This window comes from Stegostoma tigrinum, chromosome 26 (genome assembly GCF_030684315.1).
Source record: "Stegostoma tigrinum isolate sSteTig4 chromosome 26, sSteTig4.hap1, whole genome shotgun sequence".
NCBI lineage: Eukaryota > Metazoa > Chordata > Chondrichthyes > Orectolobiformes > Stegostomatidae > Stegostoma > Stegostoma tigrinum.
In genome coordinates, this window is record NC_081379.1 from 50278065 (window position 1) to 50295544 (window position 17480).

Below are 17480 nucleotides of genomic sequence, written 5' to 3' on the forward strand. Positions count from 1 at the left end.
GACTCGTCAACTGAGGTAGTATCGGCTGAGGATAGGTCACCCTGTTGAGGGTTTTCTATAGGCCTCCAAATAGTCCCAGATATGTAGAGGAAAGGATGGTAAAGATGATTCTCGATAGGAGTGAGAGAGACAGAGTAGATGTCATGGGGGACTTCAACTTTCCAAATATTGACTGGGAACACTATAGTTCGAGTACTATAGACGGGTCAGTTTTTGTCCAGTGTGTGCAGGAGGGCTTCCTGGCACAGTATGTGGACAGGCCAACAAGGGGCGAAGCCACATTAGATTTGGTACTGGGTAATGAGTCTGGCCAGGTGTTAGATTTGGAAGTAGGCGAGCACTTTGATGATAGCATTCACAATTCTGTTATGTTTACTTTAGTGATGGAAAGGGATAGGTGTATACCACTGGGCAAGAGTTATAGCTGGGGAAAAAGCAATTACGATGAGATTAGGCAAGATTTAGGGAGCATACGATGGGGAAGGAAACAACAGGGGATGGGCACATTAGAAATGTGGAGCTTATTCAAGGAAAAGCTCCTGTGTGTCCTAGATAAGTATGTACCTGTCAGGCAGGAAGCTGTAGAGCGCGGGAGCCATGGTTTACAAAGGAAGTGGAATCTCTGGTCAAGGGGAAGGCGGCGGATTATGTTAGGATGAGATGTGAAGGCTCAGTTAAGGCGCTGGAGGGTTACAAGGTAGCCAGGAAAGACCTAAAGAGAGAGCTCAGAAGAGCCAGGAGGAGACATGAGAAGTTGTTGGTGGATAGGATCAGGGTAAATCAGGCTTTCTATAGGTATTTAAGGAATAAAAGAATGACGAGAGTAAGATTAAGGCCAATCAAGGATAACAGTGGGAAGCTGTGTGTGGAGTCAGAGGAGATAGGGGAAGCACTAAATGAATATTATAGCACTAAAGCACTAAATGAATATTTTTCGACAGTATTCACTCCAGAAAACAACAATGCTGTTGAGGAGAATACTGAGATACAGGCTACTAGACTAGGTGGGATTGAGATTCACAAGGAAGAGGTATTAGAAATCCTTCAGAAGGTGAAGATAGATAAGTCCCCTGGGCCGGATGGGATTTACCCTCGGATCCACTGGGAAGCCAGGGAGGAGACTGACGAGCCTTTGGCATTGATCTTTAACTCGTCATTGTCTACAGGAATAGTGCCAGAAGACTGGAGGATAGCAAATGTGGTTCCCCTGTTCAAGAAGGGGAGTAGAGACAACCCTGGTAATTATAGATCAGTGAGCCTTACTTCAGTTGTTGGTAAAGTGTTGGAAAAGGTTATAAGAGATAGGATTTATAATCATCGAGAAAAGAATAACTTGATTAGGGATTGTCAGCACGGTTTTGTGAAGGGTAGGTCGTGCCTCACAAACCTTACTGAGTTCTTTGAGAAGGTGACCAAACAGGTAGATGAGGGTAAACCGGTTGATGTGGTGTATACGGATTTCAGCAAGGTGATCGATAAGGTTCTTCACAGTAGGTGATTGTACAAAATGCAGAGGAATGGGATTGTGGGAGATATAGCAGCTTGGATCAGAAATTGGCTTGCTGAAAGAAGACAGAGGGTGGTGGTTGATGGGAAATGTTCTTCCTGGAGACCAGTTACTAGTGGTGTACCACAAGGGTCGGTGTTGGGTTCACTGCTGTTTGTCATTTTTATAAACGACCTGGATGAGGGCATAGAAGGATGGGTTAGTAAATTTGCAGACGACACCAAGGTCAGTGGAGTTGTGGATAGTGATGAAGGATGTTATAGGTTACAGAGAGACATAGATAAGCTGCAGAGCTGGGCTGAGAGGTGGCAAATGGAGTTTAATGTGGACAAGTGTGAGGTGAGGCACTTTGGTAGGAGTAACCGGAAATGGGCTAATGGTAAGATTCTTGATCGTGTACATGAGCAGGGAGATCTCTGTGTCCATGTGCACAGATCCTTGAAAGCTGCACCCAGGTTGATAGGAGTGTTAAGAAGGCATGCAGTGTTTTAGCTTTTATTAATAGAGGGATCGAGTTCCGGAACCAAGAGGTTATGCCTCAGCTGTACAAACCTCTGGTGCGGCCGCACTTGGAGCATTGCGTACAGTTCTGGTCACCACTTTATACGAAGGCTGTGGAAACTTTGGAAAGGGTGCGGAGGAGATTTACTAGGATGTTGCCTGGTATGGAGGGAAGGTCTTACGAGGAAAGGGTGAGGGACTTGAGGCTGTTTTCGTTAGAGAGAAGGTTGAGAGGTGACTGAATTGAGACATATAAGATAATCAGAGGGTTAGATAGAGTGGATAGGGAGAGCCTTTTTCCTAGGATGGTGATGGCGAGCACGAGGGGGCATAGCTTTAAATTGAGGGGTGAAAGATATAGGACAGATGTCAGAGGTAGTTTCTTTACTCAGAGTAGTAAGGGAATGGAACGCTTTGCCTGCAACGGTAGTAGATTCGCCAACTTTAGGTACATTTAAGTCGTCATTGGACAAGCATATGGACGTACATGGAATAGTGTAGGTTAGTTGGGTTTCAGATTGGTATGGCAGGTCGGCACAACATCGAGGGCCGAAGGGCCTGTACTGCGCTGTAATGTTCTATGTTCTATACAGGGCAGTGGGCTAACTGGTGAATTTGATGGGAGAAAAAATAAGGAGTTTAAATCAGGGTAATTATGCACATATGTGAGTACTTCAGTGCAGTAAATAAGGTTGGGAAAAGAAAAGAACACACAACAGTACAGCACGGTACAGGCCCTTCAGCCCAAGATGTTGTGCTGAACTTTTACCATAATCCTAAGGTCTATCTAACTTCCAACCCTTATACTGCTGAAGGTTGAAGAGGAACAAAAGGAGGAGGGTGGCAGTGCGGTTAAGGACAGTATTGCAGTGCTGGAGAAAAAGAATATACTAGAACGTGTATTGACACAATCCATTTGGCTAGATCTAAAGAACTGAAAGAGTGCAGTTACACTGATCTGTATAGCATAAAGACCACCAACTAGTGGGAAGTATGCAAAGGAAAAAGCCTGCAGGAAAATTAGAGAGAGATCACAACACAACAGAGTACTTCTAAAGGGGGACTTTAACTACCAAAATTCTGGTGGCATAAGCCGCAAGTACACCTAGATTGTGTTCAGGAAAGTTTCCAACAGTTGTATATCTCCAGTCCAACAAGGAAGGATACACTTAAGTTTAGTTCTTGGAAATTAGGTATGCCAAGTAGATTAAGTGGGAAAACAATTAGGAGATAGTGATTGTGCGGTTTAGGTGTTTAGTGGAGATTGACATTAGTCAATGCAGAATTAGAAAAAACAGAGAGCAGACTTCAAAGGACAACGATGGAGCTGGCCTGGGTAGACTGGAACAAAAGGTTGGCAGAAAAATACAGTAACAAACAAATGTGCTACATTTAAAGAGAGATGGGTTGGGTGCAGTCAAGGTTTATTCCCTCAAAAGGAAACGGTAGCACAAACAAATCCATGGCTCCATGGACAATAGTAGAGATAGAAAATAAGATAAATAAGAAAAAATGTGCTTATGACAGCTTTCAGGTAGCAAATAGAATGGAGAACCAATAGGAATACAGAAAGTTCAGAGAGGAAGTGAAAATGAATATTAGAGTTTCAAAGCAGGATCATAAGAAAATAGTGGCATAAGGAGAATCCCAAAGATTTCTATAGGCATATGACACACAAAAGAGTGGTGAAGGGTGAAGTGCAGATTGGGGAACAAAAAGTTATAAAAATGGGGGTGGGGGGGGCAAGGCTATGATATTAAATGAACGCTTTGCATCTGTCTTATCCAGGAAATAAATCCTACCCAGGCCATGTGACTAAGAAGGAAACTCTGCCAGTAGAAGGGCTCAAAACTGATGAGGAAGAAGTGTTGGGTAGAGTGGCGATAACTGTTGATAAGGCATCAGGACTGGATGAGGTGCATCCAAAGATACTGGAGGAAGTGAGAGTGGAAATTTCAGGAGCACCGACCCTAATCTTGCTGTCTTCCGTGAACAACACAGGATGTGCCAGAAGACTGGACAATGGTGAATATCAAGCCCTTGTTCAAAAAGGTTTTAAGGATAAGGCCAGTACTTACAGAGCAGTCATTTTAACTTCATTTCGTAGGAAAGCTTCTTAAAAAATAACTTTTCAGAATAGAATTAGCGGACACAAGCAAAAAGGAAAAACTGATTATGATAAAGGGGATTCTAATGGGCGGCATGGCGGCTCAGTGGTTAGCACTGCAACCGCACACCGCCAGGGACCCAGGTTCGATTCCAGCCTCGGGCAACTGTCTGTGTGGAGCTTGCACATTCTCCACGTGTCTGCGTGGGTTTCCTCCGGGTGCTCCGGTTTCCTCCCACAGCCCAAAGATGCGCAGGCTAGGTAGATCGGCCATGCTAAATCATCCGTAGCATTCAGGTGTGTGTGGGTTACGGGGGATGGGTCTGGTTGGGATGCTTCAAGGGATGTGTGGACTTGTTGGGCCAAAGGGCCTGTTTTCACACTGTAGGTAAGCTAATATAAAGGGGAAATTACATTTAACTAACAGTAGTTTTTGAAGAGTTACCAGAAAGGATCAGTAAAAGGTAATGTTGTTGATGTTGTATACTGGATTTTCAGAAGGCATTCAATACACAGACCCACACTAAGAACCTGAGAGAAAAGTTACACTATGTGGAATAAAAAGGAACAGTCACAACATGAATACAAAATTAGCTGAGTGTAGGGAAAAAAAAGTAGTCGTCAATTATTCAAGGAGGGTGGGTTCAAGTGGAATGCTTTTCTAGGTGTAGGGTCTAAATGGTCTCTATCTGCACCATAGGGATTCTACAAATTGTATAGAGTGACGAGGACAATGTAGAATTTCAAAAGAACAGAAAAATTGGTGCAGTGAACAGATAGGTGGCAGATGAAGTTCAATGCAGAAAAACAGGAGGTAATACATTGTGGTAGGGAGAACATGAACAGATAATAAAATATGGGGTACAAATTCTTAAGGAAATTCAGGAGGAGAGGGAATGGGTGCATATGTGCACAGAACGTGGCAGGACAGGTAGAATGAGCAGTTGATAAAGCAGAGAGTATCGTCTGCTTTATTAACAGTGCTAAAGAGCAAGGAAGCAGTACTGAACATGTCTAAGCGCTCAGCTCAGTGAGCACTTCATATGAGGAAGCATATAAATGCCAAAAAGATTTACAAGAATGATTCCAAGAATTAAAAACTTCAGTTATGAAGCTAAATTGGAGAGTTTGGGATTCCTGTCCTTGGAGAGGAGATCTGATAGAAGCTTCTAAAATCGTGAGGAGTCTATGAAGGAATAGATAAGAAGAAATATCTACCTCTTATAAAATGATCAACAATGAAAGGGTTAGAAGGAACTGCAGATGCTGGAGAATCTGAGATAACAAGGTGTAGAGCCGGATGTGCACAGCAGGCCAAGAAAGCATCAGAGGAGCAGGAAAGCTGACGTTTTGGGCCTAGCCCCTTCTTCAGAAAGAATGAAGAGGAGTCCAGGCCCAAAACATCAACTTTCCTACTCCTCTGATAGTGCTTGGCCTGCTGGGTTCATCCAGCTCTACACCTTGTTATACAACAATGAAAGGGCACAGATTTAAGATGATTTGCAAAAGAAACAAATATGATGTAACAAAAACAGCTTCACACATTAAGTGGTTCACATCTGAAACTACAGTGGAAGGAGATTCAAATGAAGCAAGAGGACAATATATGATTACTTAAATAGAAGCAACGTGCAAAGGTATGGGGAAAAGGCAGGAGAATGGCACTTAGTCAAATGCTCATTTGAAAAATCTAATGTAGACACAACCCAGCAAATGGCTCTTCCATTTCTATGAAGTGGGTTTTTGTCATGGTAACCATAATCTAGACTATAAAGTTACTTGCATTTATCTAGTTTATATTTAATACTGAATTTAAATTCAAAAACTATTTGAACTGACAATTTTTGCCTAATACTTAGGCCTCTCAATTGTCAGTTCAGAAACATAGAACATTGAACAATACAGTCATAGCATTAAAAGAACAGGCTATCTCAAGAATTTACTCTCATGATCTAACTGTGATTACAAAAATAGCTGCCAAATGACCAAGACTGGGAACTGAATACCCAAGGATATACAATATTTAGGAAGGACAGGCAAAAATGAAAAGGAGGCACACTAATAGCAAGGGATGGGTTCAGTAAGGGAAGATTTCAAATAGGAAGAAAAGAAAGTGCAATCTGTTTGAGCAAGAGGCAAAAAAACATTGTTAGGATTTGTTTATATGCCAGCAAAAAGCATTGATAATGTTCAGCATATTATACAAGAGATTAGAAAATCATACAGAATGGCTAATACACTGGTTATTAGTGACTTAAATCTGCACATAGACTGGGTCGAGCTAAAAATCACTTATGGTATCGCTTGTCATCCAGGATTCCAAATCTTGCCATCGTTATCTTTCATTCTTACAGGAACATGCTGGTCCTGAACTCTGGCCAACTGGCTTTTAAAAGATTTTCACATTAGATATGGATTTAGCCTCAAGCAGCGATCCTCAATCTAATTTCTCTAGTTCCTGCCTAATACTGTAGTAATTAGGAACAAAAACATAAGTTGCTAGGAAAGCTCAGCAAGTCCAGCAGCATCCGTGAAGAAAAATCAGAGTTAATGTTTCAAGTCTGGTGACCCTTCCTCAGTTCTTTTGGTTTTTACTGTTGTATTTAGCTTGCCCCAGTTTAGCACTTTCACCCAATGACAAGTCTTATCCATAAAGCTAAGTTTAAAAAAAACAAAAGAACGGCAAATGCTGTAAATCAGGAACAAAAACAAAATTGCTGGAAAAGCTCAGCAGGTCTAGCAGCATTTGTGAAGGAAAAAAGATACTTAACATTTCAGGTCTGGTGGCCATTCCTTAGAACTCTTAAGTTTCAAGATAGTTATGATCACTGTTGCCTCCCCTGCATGAAACTTCAATCAGCTAACCAGACTTATTTTCCAGTGCAAGGTCTAGCACAACCCCTCTCCTAGTTGGAGAATCTACATATTGTTTCAAGGAACCATCTAAGATGCACCTAACAAATTCACAGTTGAGCATAAAATAAGTTTTAGGTTGTTAGGTGGATTGGCCATGCTAAATTGCCTGTAGTGTTCAGGGATGTGTAGATTAGGTGGATTATAGGGAATGGGTCTGGGTTGGATGCCGAAGATTGGTGTGGACTCATTGGGCTGAAGGGCCTGTTTCCACACTAGAGGGATTCCATTTTAATTTAAGGTCATAAAATACACATATGGTAACATAATAAGCGAGACTACTTAGAGGATAATGACTGGAATTTTCTACAGAATCTGCCACTCCTTAATATCTGCACAATGTTTCTAAGTAGATCAGATGTTCATAAGTAGTCTAGGGTCTGCATAATGTTTGTAATATTTAACCGCTAATCCTACCTACCTCTTCACGGAGAAACAAAAACAGAAATTGCTGGAAAGCCTAGGAGGATGAAGTTCTGAGGAAGGGTCACCAGACCGAAATGTTAACTCTGTTTCTCTTCACAAATACTGCCAGATCTGCTAAGCTGTCTGACAATTTCTGCTTTGTTTCTGATTTACAGCATTTGCAGTTCTTTCAATTTTGTCTATGTGAATTGAGCTTCACGACAGCAACGTAAGTGCTCATTTTGACTGCTGATTCATACTCAACCACCATCACTTCTACTTTATTCTTTCTTTGAAAAAAAATGTCTTTATCCCTCCTAGATGGCTCTCTTCTGTTGTCTTACAAATTCCACTGCTTCCATTTCAGACATTCAACCAACCCAGTTCTCAGAGCTGATTTTCAGCATTCTACAATCTTCCTACTCCCTTGTTGCAGTTTCAAACATGACTCCTCCTCAGAACAGCCTCTCTTGGCATTCCCAGGGGGGCTCACTGAGATACTCAGTCATGGTTTATTACAAGCAACAAAGTGCCCATTCCAACTTTCCAAATTTCCCAGCCAGCATGTCCACTGAGAGGATAACCTTCCCAATTTTATTCCTGTCAGACTGAAGCTTCCCACTGAAAACCCAGTGGACTCTATCACACCTGCATCCAGCCTAAGGATTTTGTTGCCTTTACTATGACTATACCAACTTCATGACTTTGACAGGAATTGGCTTTTTTTGGGGGGGTGGTGGCAGTTGCTGATGCTATTCCAAATCTAGCATTGCAACGAAACAGCACTTATTACCAAACTGCACCTTAGCCTGACTCTACTCCTCTAGCACTTTTTTGTCCTTTCAGCATCTGACTTTATTCCAGCTCCTCACCTAAGTTAAAATTCATATTCTCTTCCACCCACCCAAGAATGATAGAGGTTTCACTGAGGTGTCGTCACTGCTCTCCTTCCTTGGCCTCTGCATTAAATGACATCTCATCCTCAGTCAACTCAACTTCGATCACAACAACTCTCAGCTTACTAACCTCCATCAACCCTAAATCTCCCTCATGTAAATTTCAACTTCTCATGATATATCCCCGACCAGCATCATGACATCCTCATCTTGCATGGTCTTGATATTCTCGCTGTATCCATCAAATAAAATCATCCCTGATCACCTTCTACAATTCACCACTCATATCCTCCAAGCTATCACTTTCTGTATCAATGCCTGGAAGATTGTTATGCCCTAACTGATGTACGATTGCACTTTCAAAATCATAACCTGACTAGCCACCATTCCTCCATTCATCAATGTTTCAGTAGTAACTCATTTGTTCAAATGAACCTTTCTCCTTGATGCCCTGAGTCCCCATTAAAACAAAAACTCTCTCTCACATGGTTACCTACCCTGGTGACAAGTCTCTCAAGACCCAGGGATGCAGTTTTAAAAGAATATAGCCGACAAAAGGGTTAAACATTCACAGTCAAAGCTTGCTAGATGTCCGTTAAAGCTGGTCACTATTCCAGGATCATTCCACAAAAGAAATGCAAGATAACTTCATTTCTATACCATCCTCTAAAATTCTCCTCTGCCACAAACTCTCCCATTGTTCCAGTGTCTCTCAACTTCCTTCGCAGCCTCTCCTTGCTCATCTTGTACACAAGACCCACTTCCTTTACCCTTTACCCTATTTCTCTTAAGCAGATGACCAAACAACTTACCCACCTGATACTGATGATAATTTACAGTGCTAATATACATTGATTCACAATTACAGCAAACTTTGTTTTAAACGAATCCTTACAAACCAGCATAAATTATATACTTTAAATACCAGAAGCTTACTATATTATTGCGATCTACTGCAATACTTGAATAGTCAGCTGAGGGTGCAAGTAAGAAGGCTCTCTACCAGCAAGTTTTATTTAAGGCAAAGTTGCATGATTATTTAAGTAATTTATGCTGTAAATATGTACAGCAGTGATGTGTACACCCCTGCATTATGTTTCTGTTATTCAGTGTGTGTATTTAGATTGATTATGTAGACCACTTGATCAACCAGAATATTTGATCAAATGCTTACCCCTATCCCATAGATGGCAGTTAGCAACCCATTTAAAGCTATCACACCACACTTCCTTTCCGCACCAAAATCCTGGAATATGCTGTTCCACTCCCCCCCCCCACCTTCCAAATCTGATCCCAAGTGACTCCATTATCTTCCAACAATCATTGGATAAGGGAACCATCTCAAAGGATTGTAGAACTGCCAATGTAACACCCTTATTCAAAGAAGTAACACAAAAAAAACAGTAACCATAGACCAGTTAGCTCAACATGGGTCACAGTCTATTATAAAGGAAGTAATAGCAGAGCCTTTAGAAATACATAAAACCATGCAAAGGCAGCATGGCTTCATAAAGGGGAAATTATGTCTGACAAATTTATTCGAATTCTTTGAGGACACTAACAAGCAGGATAGTTAAAGGGGAACAGCAGATGTAAAATATTTGAATTTTCAGAAGATGTTCCATATGGTACCACACATTAAACTACTTACAGAGCCTGTGGTGTTGGACACAGCTTATTTTAACAGATACAAAAACAAAGTTGCTGGAAAAGCTCAGCAGACCTAGCAGCATTTGTGAAGGAAAAAACAGTCAACATTCCGGGTCCATTGACCCTTCTGAGAAAGGATCACCAGACCTGAAACGTTAACTGATTTTTTTCCCAACACAGATGCTGCCAGACCTGCTGAACTTTTCCAGCAATTTTGTTTTTGTTCCTGATTTACAGCATCCGCAGTTCTTTCAGTTTTTATTTAACAGATAGATGATAGATGATAGATAACCAATGGAAAACAGAGTTAGGACTGGGGACACTTTCAGAACACAACCCTTAATTAATGTGGTCTTTACAAATTAGAGTGTTGAAACCACAATTATTTACAAAATATACTAATATGGTGGATGACACAAGTGAACATACTTTTTCTGAAGAAGGGTCTAGACCCAAAATGTCAGCTTTCCAGTTCCCCTGATATTGCTTGGTCTTCTGTGTTCATCCGGCTCTACACCTAGTTATCTCAGATTCTCCAGCATCTGCAGTTCCTACTATCTCTGAACATACTGTATCCAAATTTGCAGATAGCACAAAAATAGGTGGGAAGTCAAGTGGTGAGGATAAAACAACCTTTTTACATCCCTCCAAAGATAACAAGTAAGTGGGCAAAAATTTTGTAGTTGGAATAAAATGTGGAAAAATGTGAGATCTTACACTTTGGCATGCAGGAATAGAAGAACTGAGTATTATGGAAATGGAGAAAAACTGTAGAAAGCTGCAGCAGAGCAATTTGAGTCCTCATCCATAAATCACAAAAATGCTAACATGTAAGCATCGCTGGTAATAGAGGGGGCAAATGGACAATTGAAGTTTACTTTGAAGGGAATGGAGTATAAGAATAGGAAAGTCTTGCTAAAACAAAAGAAGATCCTAGTCCGATCACACCCCCAAAACTATGAAGTCCAGAAAAATCCAGAAAAGTTTCACGAGGTGATTCAAGGTAGGGAGGAATTTTCTTATGGGTAGTTTGGGCTTGTACTGACTGGAGTTTAGAAGAATGAAAGGCGACCTTATTGAAACACACAAAATTCCTAGCAGGCTTCAGCACGGATATGGGGAAGTTGCTTTCGCTTTTGGGAAAGCCTAGAATCGGAGTCTATAATCTCAGAGTAGAGATCATTAACTTGATACAGGTGATGAATTTTATTCACTCAGAGGTTAGTCAATGTGTAAATTTTTTTACCGTGGAGCACTATTGAGGCAGCATTGTTATCATATTCAAAGCTGAAAGAGACAGATTTTTAATCAGGAGGGGAATCAAGTTTTGTAGGGACATGGCAAGAAGGTGGAGTTGAGAATTATCAGATCAGCCATGATCTCAATGAACGTTAGAGCAGACTCGAGGGGTCAACTAGTCTATTTATAGTCCTACATCTTATGGTCTTAAAGAACTTTGTGCACAAATTTCTCCGAACAGGTTTCAACACCACTACATTCAAAAACAGCTCTTATCAAAACTACAAATGTGACTATCACAAAGGTAAACTATTCCAAGTCATCTATCTCAACCTGTCTTTGACTACCCCACTCTCATCTAATGTATCATCACTGTCATACACTTGGGTGGGATTACCTCACCATGTTCCACATTCTTCTCCAATTGTAACCGTGCTTTATTTGCAATGGTTTCTCTTTCTGCCTATGCATCAACTCTTTAGATACTCCCCAAGAATACAGAATGGTCATTTCCTATATTTTATCTACATGCTGTTCTTGGCCAACTCAATTGCACGGCATTTGTTTTTACTGGTATACTTACAACACTCCATTTTATCTCAGCACCCTCTTTCTGAAATTCTCCACTATTGCTAAACTATCGGAGTGCTTAACAGACATCAGGACAATATGAGCAAAAATTTCCTCCAGTTAAATATTGGTACAACAAAGCCATTGTCTCTGGACTATGTTCCCCAAATATAAACTCCAGTCCCCTCTCTGTCAGTCTAGACTGTTTGAAACTTTGTTGTCATAAATTATGCCAAAAGAGCTCAACCCTCAAACTTACAGAATCACTAAGACTGCCTTTTATCACCTCTATAAAATTTACAATTCATTTGCTGAAATCCTTATTCATCCTTGTGTTATCTTTGACCTGGCCATTGCATGCAGTTTTGGCTGGCCTCCCCCATTCTAGCCTCCATAAAACAGAGGTAAAATTCCTCATCTGTATCAAGCTAGTGATCCCCACTCAAGAGTATCGCCTCCAATCCTAGACAAAACACTGCTGCCTGGGTCCCTACTTACTCCAAAAAACCTTTTCACTCATTAACCATGTTTCTGACCTGTCTTGAAAAATTCTCAACTTTGATTTTGAATTTCTATTCAGACTCTTGTAATGTCTTCCAACTCCACAATTTTCTAAGATGGGTCCTAATTCTGGCCTCTTAATGAGCATCCCAGATCTTAATTTTTCCACCAATGGTGGCCATGCTTACAGCTGTGAAGCCCCTAAGCTGTGGAATCCCTAACATCAACTTCTCCGTTTCTCTATCTTCTTTTAAGACACTACTGACGATCTAGTTGTTTAGCCATCACACATTATGTAGCTTCACGTCAAATTTTGCTTTGTTATATTTCTGTAAAATGCTATGCTTATTAAGGTTCATTACATTAAGTACACCATATAAATTAAATACAAGATTTTTTTTAAAAATATTGTTTCACATATGCATCCATGAGACATCTTGAAGCACAACCTTTGTGTGGCAGACTAAGTATACTTCCTCTGATGAATGTACTTTTGGTTACCAGTAAAAAGCACTGTTGAATGAAAATTAACAGCCATTATGTGAAATAGATAAATATAATTTGGTCAAGACTAGAAATAAGCAAAATATTTAGAATCAATAATCCCTGTAGTGGTAATTATGATGTTCATAAAAATGTGCAGTGTAAAATAAAATTACATTTAAGATCTATCACATTGTCATTAATTAAGATATAATTCAAACACTTTTTAGGATAATGAACGAAGAATGTCAATGTTCTGGGTTTATAAAACTTGAGAAAGACCACACCCTGGTTGAAAGGCTCAAAAACATACCCTTAATGCAACCTCATACTGCCAACTCAATTTGTAAACATTTACACTGAAGCAGAAATGACAGCTTCCTGCACACGCATTTCCAAAGCAGGCATAGCAATTGCAATCCTTTGGAAATCAGTGCTTTCATAAGTGACAAACACATTGTGGAAAAGGTAATTAACGATCTTTAGGGAAAGTGATTGCGCAATCACATCTCTTCCTTGAATTAGGCAGTTATAAACTTTCTTCCATTAACATGCATTTGAGAATATCTGAAATTACATTTTGCTTGATATTTATTTCCAACACATTATTAGAAAGACTTGAATTCAATGATTATCACCTCAAAAGTCCTTTAGTTCACGTTAATCTACAAAACTATAACTAAATATTTGGACCTCAATTTTCCTTTACAAACAGATCAGACACTAATCTTAACAAGTCAGTTGCACCAAATATTTGTAACATATACTTTTACATTATTCCTGTCCATAATTCTTCATGCCTTGCTTCGGCTTCAAGACTGATGCAAAATTGAAATAGTTAAAAAGATTTACGTCAATAAACCTACGCTAAAAGCAAAACATTGCTGATGCTGAAAATTTGAAATTAAAACAGAAAAATTTGGAGAAACTCAGCGAGTATGGCAGTATCTGTGGGGAGAGAAACAGTGTTAACATTTGAGTCTAATTAGACTCATTCTCTACACAAAATTGAACAATTAGAAAAACAATAACTGCAAAGTGAACCTGCAACATACTAAATACTACCAGTATTCTAAAAAGAACAATAATCTGTGGCTCATCCTCAAGTGGATGTTTATTACCTCTAGTCTCAAATTCCTCAAAAAACAATAGTTTAAAAAATGATTACCTGGGTCTCCATGGAAACTGTCCTCTTCAGTACTCCTGTGGGCAAGATCAGCTTCAGTTGCCCAAATTTGTCCTGACTTCCGGAGACCAACTACCATTGCTTCCGGTACAGTAACTTGGTGTTTGTGCCTCTTTTGTGACTGTGGGGTGGGTGGACTGCTACTATCAAAAGATTGTTGTGAGTTTTGAGAGGGAGACCGGCTTTTTTCCCGAAAAGTATGATAGGTGGTGGGGCTGGGAGAAACATGACTCGACTGGCCAGAAGAAAAATCGTCTTCGCTTGAAGTTAAATTTTCATTTGAACTGCAGTCTGGTGTATATCCTCCACCAACATCATCAGCACCAGGCGAATAGGACCTCCGAGGCCAGGTTAGATGTTTCTCATGATCTGTAGTGCTCTGAAGTCTTCCACAGTCTCTCAAGCCACCACTGGGTTTACTATTACTATCTTGTATCATTCCACCAACGTAAACACTTTCATATGGCTGAAATTCTTGCTGCCAAGGTTCCTTGTCAGGTTTGCCTCCATTGGCAGTGGCACGGATGAGGTTATCCTTTAAGAATCTAGGATTCAGATCTATGTCATCATACTCCGGGTCATACCCAGAGCTGCTGTCTGTTAACCTACCTCTGTATGTGGGCTTGCGGTAGTCCACTGATCCCACAGTACTAGGGAAAGAGTGCAATGACCTCTTCCGCTCCATCTGCATGGCCTGACTCCCAATTGTACTGATCTTGTCAGATACCTCCTTGTCATTGACTTTCACCAATCCTTTCTCATGGTGGTACTCTACATTGACATAGAGAGGTTTGTCCACACCTTTGCCATCCCCAGAGTGTGAATTGGTTCTCTTAATTTTCTCGAAATTGGACCTCAATGCAGCCACACTCGAGCCAGCTCCAGCTTTATCCTTTTTCTCAATTTGTTCACAATCTTGGCTGAAACCTCGCCCCGTGTCCCTCTCTGGCGTTGCTATCGCCCTCCTCGTTAAGGATGCCCTCTGCCTGGTTGGTGAGTTTTCTATCTCACCCCTGGTGTCCATCATCCCTTCTACCCCTTCGGTCTGGCTCTTTGAATTGTCCTCTCCGGGGAGATACATAGTTTCTTCCCCTTCCCTAGCGGGAGGATGATGATACAGAGAGTCCTGAGGCACCTCATCGTCTTGTTCCATTAGAACCGTGGACTTTCTGAAACCCCATCTTTGCTTGTCATAACTCTTCTTCTCTTTGGCCAGCAGCGTCTGGAGGTAAATCATGCGAAACCGCTCCTTGTTTACCTCCAGCTCCAGTTTCCGAATGCTGCATTTACAGCTCTCTAGCTCTTGCTCAATGTCGCCGACGCTCTTTAGCTCCATCTTGGGCGGCTCAGAGTCGGGGAACTGAGCCTTCCAGGCTTCCACGAATCCCACCGGCTCCACCATTTTCATCGCAAGGGATCGGACAAACAACAACAGCAAAGGCAGCTCATCCACGCCGGAAACAATGACAGCCAAAACCAAGCAGACTGCCTCCCACCCCAGCCCACTCCACCTCTGGCTAGCGCGCGCTACCGGTCACCGTTGCTAACGACGGTTCGCGGTCGCTCGCGCCGCACCTCACGCCCATGCTCCTCGCAGGACAAACAAAGCGCCGCCCCCACCCTCTCGCTCGCGCCGGCGGAAAGGCGAGCTTAGACACTGTGATCGACGTGGCAAACAACCAATAATCATTCCTGTACCCTTCCCCACAGACATCACCACCCCATTCTCCTTTAAAATGAGCAGCGCCTGGGGCCAAAGGACAGGATGAGTGTTGTTTTTGACACAGTTGTAAGTCGTCTACTTTCAATTTTTCTGAACATGTCTGCTCTTGGCGACGTTTGCCCCTGGTATGATGGAAGTTTATGAACCATTCTTCACGTGTGAATCTGCTTGCTACCTCAGGCATCACAGCTGTCCCCAACGGTGTGTTCTTCTTGTAAAACTTGCATTTGTATAGCCCCATTCACAACCTCAAGGTGCCCACATTCACAATCCGTGATGTACTTTGAAAGCGTAGTGACTTTTTTATGGACAAAAAGGTATAATTTGCAAGCATCAACTCCCAAGGCCCCTACTTTTCCTCAAATTGTGTGGGTTAACGGTAGAATTTAACATTTCAATGAAAAGACAGCCTGCGACGATACGGCACTCAGTGTCAACTACACTATGTATTCCCTGAGTTTCTGGAATATAGTCGAACCCGCAACTTTCCAACACGTCCAAGAGCAGCGAGATTTACCAACTGAGCCAAGATCAATACTAGATAACAAAGTGTGGAACAGGATGAACACAGCAGGCCTAGCAGCATCTTAGGAGCACAAAGGCTGACGTTTCAGGCCTGGACCCTTCAGCAGAGAGCTCTCTGATCATCATCCTCTCTGATGAAGGGTCTAGGCCTGAAACGTCAGCTTTTGTGCTCCTAAGATGCTGCTCGGCCTGCTGTGTTCATCCAGCTCCACACTTTGTTATCAGTGATTCTCCAGCATCTGCAGTTCCCTTTATCCAAGATCAATACTAAATATTTTTTAAAAACCGAAAGAACTGCGGATGCTGTAAATGAGGAACAAAAACAAAGTTGCTGGGAAAGCTCAGTAGGTCTGGCAGCATCTGTGAAGGAAAAGCAGAGTTAATGTTTCGGGTCTGGTGACCCTTCCTCTGAACCCAAAATGTTTTTAAATTGAAATTTATCACGTTACAGCAAACGTTTTACCCAAAGTTTTAGTTTGGTGCTAAACTCCTAAGTTTTGGGAATTACAAGTGTGTTTATGCAGTCTGTTTCTTTAAAAGGTTTGAAGATGTTATTTTTCTGAGACTGATTTCCAATTTCAGGGTTTTGACATGTTCAGAATTAGATTGAGGATCATGGTGAGGCATTGTGCAACTCATAGCTGCTGAGCTGATTAGAGTATTAGATCCCCAGTTAATTAAAGTGTGAGTTTAAGTGGTTAAAATAACTACACGTGGTGTAGAATGGCTGCAAATTGGTAAAAGGGAATGTGCAGCAGACCTGTGTGTCCTTGTGCATCAGTTGCTGAGGGTCAGCATGCAGGTGCAGCAGGCAGTAAAGAAGGCAAATGGTATGTTGGAGGTAGTAAGAACTGCCGATGCTGGAGAATCTGAGATAACAAGGTGTAGACCTGGATGAACACAACAGGCCAAGCAGCATCAGAGGAGCAGGAAGGCTGAAACGTCAGCCTTCCTGCTCTGATGCTGCTTGGTCTGTTGTGTTCATCCAGCTCTACACATTGTTATCTCAAAAGGTATGTTGGCCATCATTACAAGAGGTTTCGAGTACAAGATCAGGGATGTGTTATTGCAGTTATACAAGGCCTTGGTGAGGCAACATCTAGAATATTGTGTGCAGTTTTTGGTCTCCTTTTCTGAGGAAAGATGCTCTTGCTCTCGACGGAGTGCAACGAAGGTTTACCAGGCTGATTCTGGGGATGAGGAGAGATTGACTAGGTTAGAATTGTTTTCGCTGGATGGGGGATCACATAGAGACTTCTTCACCCAAAGAGTGT

General features: G+C 41.5%; 1 protein-coding gene across 2 annotated transcripts in view; it reads right to left on the minus strand.

The window, feature by feature from the left end:
- Positions 1–15543, minus strand: part of si:dkey-91m11.5 (PH_BCR_vertebrate and RhoGAP_Bcr domain-containing protein) — a 613456-nt gene extending 597913 nt beyond the window's left edge. For both annotated transcript variants that reach the window (XM_048555997.1, XM_048555996.1), the window contains exon 1: positions 13941–15543. In XM_048555997.1, the coding sequence (XP_048411954.1) occupies positions 13941–15366 (1426 nt within the window). In that variant the 5' untranslated portion in view covers positions 15367–15543. The remainder of the gene's footprint in view (positions 1–13940) is intronic.
- Positions 15544–17480: the final 1937 nt, after the last annotated feature.